Below are 6956 nucleotides of genomic sequence, written 5' to 3'. Positions count from 1 at the left end.
GTATAGGGCCTCGTGGTTTCTAACAGAATGATTCACTAATCATGGATTAATCTTGGAACGTGGAACTTGGCACAATAGGCTACAAAATTTCCAAAAAGTCTAACAAAGCGGCAGAAAATACGTTCTCCAGCGCCGTACAAACGTAAAGCAGATTTAGTGATGACTCCTAACTAGCAAAAAAAAAATTAAAAGTCTAAAAATCTATAATCTAGTCTAGGCAAGCATCAGGCATCATTAAAGTGTAAATAAATCATATTTAATTACATTGAGCTGCATGCAGTCTTTTCACAATGCTTTTGTTATTATTTTGTAGCATTTTTAAGACAGTCATTCAAGTAACAGTCGCATCTTCCGAGCCTCCCCTCCACCATGCGTCTCTCCAGACTATGCTCCTGCGCGGAGAGTCCTGTGTTTAGTAGCTCATTATGTCTCACTGCTGGGAACTGGAAAATCTGCTAAAGAAATAGTAGTACAGAGAATTACTTTTTAGGAAATTGTGTTTTTGGAATTAATAAATAGCATGTTTTAATGTTTCATTATAAACCAGGTAAAAAATAAAACAAAAAACGTAAAAAGTTCCAACCAACCTTTCGAAGCTGTCAATATTGTCCAAACTCAAAAGACTATCTTCATCCTGTTTTCCCGATACTGAAAATAGACCGGAACAGTTATTGCACACTGACAGTATTGTTTTTGCTGGATAAGGAACAGAGGACACAAAACATTGGGGTGCAGTTATAACAAATTGGTATAGCAATGTTCCCTTAAACGTGAATAGGGCAAAAAAAAACAAAAACAGAAAAACTAATGTTACTAGGCTAGTTCCTGTGCTGGTAGAATGTTTGTGCCCCTGACGAAGTGCGTTGGATGCAGCCATGCCGTGTGACATCATCGCGCACTGGAGCAGATGACACAAAACATTGGGGTGCATTTATAAAAAATTGACAGCAATTTTTCCCGAAACATGAATAGGGAGAAAGGGAAAAAAAACTAATGTTACTAGGCTAGTTCCTGTGCTGGTCGAAAGTTTTTTCTCCTGACGAAGCCTAATGATGAAACGCATTGGTGGCAGCCATGCCGTGTGACATCATCGCGCACTGGAACAGATGACACAAAACATTCGCAAAAATTGAGATAGCAATGTTCTCTGAAACGTGAATAGGGCAAAAAAACAAAAAACAAACAAAAGCAAACTAATGTCACTAGGCTAGTTCCTGTGCTGGTCAAATGTTCTTGCCCCTGATAAAGTCTAATGACGAAATGCGTTGGATGCAACCATGACATGTGACATCATCACGCACTTGAACAGATGACACAAAACATCGGAGTGCATTTAAAAAAAATTGACATAGGGATGTTCCCCGAAACAGGAAGAGGGCAAAACAAAACCAAAAAAAAACGAATGTCACTAGGCTAGTTCTTGTGCTGGTCGAATGTTTTCGCCCCTGATGAAGTGCGTTGGATGCAGCCATGCTGTGTGACATCATCGTGCACTGGAACAGATAAAACAAAACATTGGGGTGCATTTATAAAAAATTGACATAGCGATGTTCCCCGAAACATGAATAGGGCAAAAAAAACCACAAACTAATGTTACTAGGCTAGTTCCTGTGCTGGTTGAATGTGTTCACCCCTGACGAAGTCTAATAATGAAACGCGTTCGATACAGCCATGACGTGTGACATCATCGCGCACTGGAACAGATGACACAAAACATTGGGGTGCATTTATAAAAAATTGACATAGCAATTTTCCCCGAAACATGAATAGGGAGAAAGGAAAAAAAAACTAATGCTACTAGGCTAGTTCTTGTGCTGGTTGAATGTTTTCACCCCTGATGAAGTGCGTTGGATGCAGCCATGCCGTGTGACATCATCGCGCAGTGGAACAGATGACACAAAACATTAGGGTGCATTTTTAAAAAAATTGACATAGCAATGTTCCCCAAAATGGGAATAGGGCAAAAAAAACAAAAAAAAAAAAAACAAACTAATGTTACTAGGCTATTTCCTGTGTTGGTCAAATGTTTTCACCCCTGACGAAGTGCGTTGGAAGCAGCCATGCCGTGTGACATCATCGCGCACTGGAACAGATGACACAAAACATTGGGGTGCATTTATAAAAAATTGACATAGCAATGTTCCCCAAAATGTGAACAGGGAAAAAAAAACAAAAAAACAAAAATAAACTAATGTTATTAGGCTAGTTCCTGTGCTGGTAGAATGTTTTATCCCCTGATGACGTCTAATAATGAAACGCGTTGGATGCAGCCATGCCGTGTGACATCATCGCATACTGGAGCAGACGGCGGCCATCTTGTTGGTTTGAAACAACTTTTTATTGATACGCTGGTTTCCTATTGATTAAAGTGCACCACACCTCCGTGGCCATGTGGAAACATAGTCCAGACACGGGGAAACCGCCTGGGGTCCCTAAAGGCTAAAGCGTTTCGAAGGTACGTCCTTCTTCCTCTTAGCTTACAGAGGCTCTGAGCCTACAAAGGCTCTGAGGAAGAAGGAATTACCTTTGAAACGCGGTAACCTTCAGGGACAGGTTCCCCCGTGTCTGGACTCCACATGGCCACAGAGGTGTGGCGTGATGAGTGTGTATTCTTTTATACTTGTAGGTTGGTGAGCCCTCTCTTTCTGTTGCGTTCTTCAAGTTGTCACAGGAAATCCCCGGTCCTAGAGGGCAGTAAGGCCGAAAAAGTGATCCTCCACATGATTCGTTGTGAACTATTTAGGCGGCTTCACGTGTGCCCAGGATACTATTCTGCCTGTGATTGGAGTTCCCCACATGGATAGAAACAATGGGGTATGTTCCTGATATGTTCCTGACACTCATTGTACAGAGAAAGTCACCTGATGAGGGTTCAACACGTTCAAAATTCCAGAACAAGACCAGCTGAACCTGACTAACCGTCCCATAAACCAGGTCTCTCATTCATTTTTCTATTCCTTCGTCACGTTGATGTTCCTTGTTGACCACAGTGAGGAGCAGGATGGAAAATTCTTCTCCAACAAAAGAATTTATAATAGTCTACGCGGGTTTTGTTCATCTGTCGATTCATCGAATAGTAAATAGAAATGAAATTTCGAACGACATTCGCCAAGCCACCGCAATAGTCGAAGGTTGAATCCTCAAGACTTCCCTCAAGGTTTCCCTCAAGGCTTTCCTCAAGACTTCCCTCAAGACTTCCCTCAAGGCTTCCCTCAAGGCTTCCCTCAAGATTTCCCTCAAGACTTCCCTCAAGACTTCCCTCAAGGCTTCCCTCAAGACTTTCCTCAAGACTTTCCTCAAGGCTTCCCTCAAGGCTTCCCTCAAGACTTTCCTCAAGGCTTCCCTCAAAGCTTCCCTCAAGACTTCCCTCAAGACTTCCCAGTCCCATTTATCTCCACTACCCTTGTATGTGTGTATGAATTGGGGGGCGTCAAGAACCGCCCAGAGGAGTCCCCACCAATAAACAAAAAAATCAACAAATTATTATTTGCTTACCGCCGAGTGGCTCTTGATGAAACCTGAACTTTACTATGGGTAGCCTGTGCCGATACCGGTAGCTTACGGCTAAAGCGAGTATGACCACCAAGGCCACCACGATGAGCGCTGGAACCACATATGGATTAGAGGTTTCTGAAAAGAAAGGAATATGGAAAGGTTCATGAGGTCTCGAAAACACGTCGGAAATCAAGCATTGATTGTTCGGTGTAATCTTCCCCATCCTCCCAGATGAACGATAGCGCACTACTTGGTGGTTAAAGCAAACAAGATGGCACACCAGTGCTGAGAATAAAGCAATCACATTTCTGACCCTATACGGCAGGGGTCTCTGACAACAATCCTCTCATCCCATCCCCTCTCCCAACACAAATCCCCCCAAATCACCACTCCTAGCCCACCTCCCGTAATTCCCCCTCCTAGAACAATTCTTACGCCCTGCCAACCCCCAAATTTCCCTTCTCAACACAAATCTCGTCCCCTCGATCTCCTTGTGGTGCCCCCCCCACCTTATATGGCACCACAGTTCCCAGGGCAGCCGCCCCCCTTGCTCACCCCTTGTCCCGGCCCTGCCCACTGCTAGGAGAGCTACTAATATTTAACCTCCTAAATCAGACAGCAAAACTAAGTTGTTGTCTGGGCCTTACCTTTACCCACAACCAAACTACAACTGATGCTGAACACCAGATCATACCTGTTCTGGGACATTTCACCTCCTCAGACCGGGCTGCAGTAATCACGGGTTCTACAAGAGAAAATTGGTTAGACATTAATCTTTGCCCGGTATATTTACAAACTTGTGGCACCAAAAACACAATGAAATGAAAGCATTATCTACTGTCGGCCTGTCGAAAGTGCCTGCTAAAATGTTCATGGAATTGAAAGAGTCGGGTCAATGGCGTTGAACCCCTTTCCTGGTTGAATTTGTGGATCAGCAGTCCTAGACACAGCTGTCCATATTTCCCACAAGTCCTACAACGTCTTACCTGTAACATTGATCCTCAGGATTTTACTCATGGAGCTGGAGAAGTTGTTTTTGGCCTGGCATTGGTAGGTCCCAGAATGATGTCGATGTGTTGAGTTTATAAACAGCCCTTTTCCGTCGTGAGTTACATCATAGAGAAGGCAGTTCTGATCCACGTCCTTGCCGTTGTGTAGCCATACGAACGAGGGAGTGGTGCCACTCTGCACGGAACATTTGAAAGTCACGCTGAGCCCGGATGTCATGTCAGGTTCTTGGGGGTCCATTGATATTTTTGCATTAAGTACTGGCACTGTTGGAAAGAAAGGTTACCCAATGATCAGAGAACCTCCACCAAATCTTACCAGCCAAGGAAGACTACTGTACAATTAGTAAATGATTAGCCCGTGATCATGTTTGTTGGTTAGTGGTGGGTTCTCTTTACAAAACAGGAAATGCTCTTGAGGTATACGGGATGGACCCACCACACCAGGACACAACCACCACCAGCCTGAATCATTGATAGAAGGCAGGATGGATCCACCACACCATGACACAACCACCACCAGCCTGAACCATTGATAGAAGGCAGGATGGATCCACCACACCTTGACACAACCACCACCAGCCTGAACCATTGATAAGAGGCAGGATGGATCCACCACACCATGACACCACTAGCCTGAACCATTGATACAAGGCAGGATGGATCCACCACACCATGACACAACCACCACCAGCCTGAACCACTGATACGAGGCAGGATGGATCCACCACACCATGACACAACCACCACCAGCCTGAACCACTGATATGAGGCAGGATGGATCCACCACACCATGAAACCACCACCGCCAGCCTGAACCGTTGATACAAGGCAAGATGGATCCATGCTCTCAAGTTGTTTACACCAAATTCTGACCCTACCATCTGAATGTCACAGCAACCAGTCTGCCCATTCTCCTCTGACCTCTGACATCAACAAGGCATTTTCATCCACACATGATGCACGGGCCCACTCCTGGCCTCCAAATATGGTTCTCCAGCCTCGCATGGGTTTAGCTCACCCTCTCTGAGACTTCTGGACTTCCTCTGGGCTCCCTGAACTCACTAGTTGCCTCAGCTTTGCCAGCCTCCCAGACCCTCTCTCTTGGTCTCCCAGGCCTGCATAGCCACCCCGACCTTCCAAGTCCTTCGGGCAAGAAGTTCCTCTCACCAGAGACGCAGTCTCTGACAGAAACACCTAGGTCTCCTGACAGGCGTCTGTCTCCAAAATAATTGAAACTGATCCAACTCCACCTTCTTTGAGCTATCCTCAGATCTGTCTTACATTCACCGGCCACTTTATAAGGTCCACCTTGTTAGTAGCCAAGAAAATTTCCCCCCCACCATTACACCACCAGCCTGAACCATTGATACGAGCCAGGATGGATCTATGCTTCAAATGTAATGGTCTGCTTATATTTATGTGCACCACCTTCATTAAGGCAGGTTCAAAACGGCTTAGCTAGATAGGCCCAGACCCAGGTTGGGTTGGGTAGAGTTAAAGCCTTTTTACTGATTTTGTGGGCTTTTGAGTTTCAGCCAGCCCACCTGTGGTATAAATTCGAGGGAAGGCTAAAGTCCAGAGCCCTGGGGGTTTTGCTGTTCTGGATACCCATGTGTTCTGGCGTGTTACGCTTTTTCTTCTTCTGCCCGCTTCAAAATAAGGACCACTTCTGCCGAGTATCCCCGGATGCCACCAGCCATGGACCATGCCACCAACAAAGGACTTTGCCACCATACTTGGACTCTCATACACTAAAAGGTATGCCTGGGCCAACTGATGGACAGTTAGGGTTACAGAAGGAAATGAACGCTCTGCGTTTTGACACTACGTGGCACTATGGAGTCTAGTAAAGGCTGTTAAACCCGTCCTTAAGCCCGGTCTGAAGTTATTGAAAGGGGTGCATAACGGGGCTGGCGTATACCAAGAACCTGGGCCTGGTTAAGCCTTAGAGGGGTATGAAGTACACAGTACTACAATGTCAAGCAAGCCCTTTATTGAAGAACAAGGTTCAACAAAGGGCAACCAAGTTCATCGCAGAGTTGCAAGCAACCAGTCAAGTCGTGGTGCCTTGGTTAGGTGGGGAACCCTCTGGTAATGAAGGGCCGCCCTTTGGGCTCCCTCCTTAGCGGTCCATTTCCCGTGGCAACCTGGAGTAGACCAGCATCATGGAGGCCCCTACCTTGGGCAACAGTTATGGTGCAGGAAAAGTTAACATAGGACACTCATGGTCTCCCAGGTCTGCTACGTGTAGCATGGGGTTTCATTCTGTTACTGGTAGAGAGGTACATTGACTGGTGGGTGCAGCACGGTTAGGCCCTTTGCCTTGACTGCAACACAAGCACTGAAAGCAAAGTAAGGGGACAACTCTTGAAAGAGAGGTTTACCTTCGTACTACTTGCATTGTTAGCTCGTCTCTAAGTCGGGAGACTGCCCTAACGTTAGACTTTACAG

General features: G+C 45.7%; 1 protein-coding gene across 1 annotated transcript in view; it reads right to left on the bottom strand.

Annotated features, from left to right (window-relative positions):
- Nucleotides 1-234: 234 nt before the first annotated feature.
- The window catches only part of LOC149433915 (Fc receptor-like protein 5), a 59182-nt gene continuing 52460 nt past the window's right edge, over nt 235-6956 (bottom strand). The window contains exons 14-18 of the mRNA XM_089664296.1: nt 4482-4769; nt 4190-4240; nt 3496-3630; nt 588-648; nt 235-455 (exon numbers count right to left, since the gene is read on the bottom strand). Of these exons, the coding sequence (XP_089520422.1) occupies nt 431-455; nt 588-648; nt 3496-3630; nt 4190-4240; nt 4482-4769 (560 nt within the window). The 3' untranslated portion in view covers nt 235-430. The remainder of the gene's footprint in view (nt 456-587; nt 649-3495; nt 3631-4189; nt 4241-4481; nt 4770-6956) is intronic.

The sequence above is a fragment of the Staurois parvus genome, unplaced genomic scaffold, assembly GCF_062004578.1.
Source record: "Staurois parvus isolate SC_StPar_1 unplaced genomic scaffold, SC_StPar_1.0 ptg001879l, whole genome shotgun sequence".
In the NCBI taxonomy this organism is placed as follows: Eukaryota; Metazoa; Chordata; class Amphibia; order Anura; family Ranidae; genus Staurois; species Staurois parvus.
This window is presented reverse-complemented; position numbering and strand designations above follow the sequence as displayed.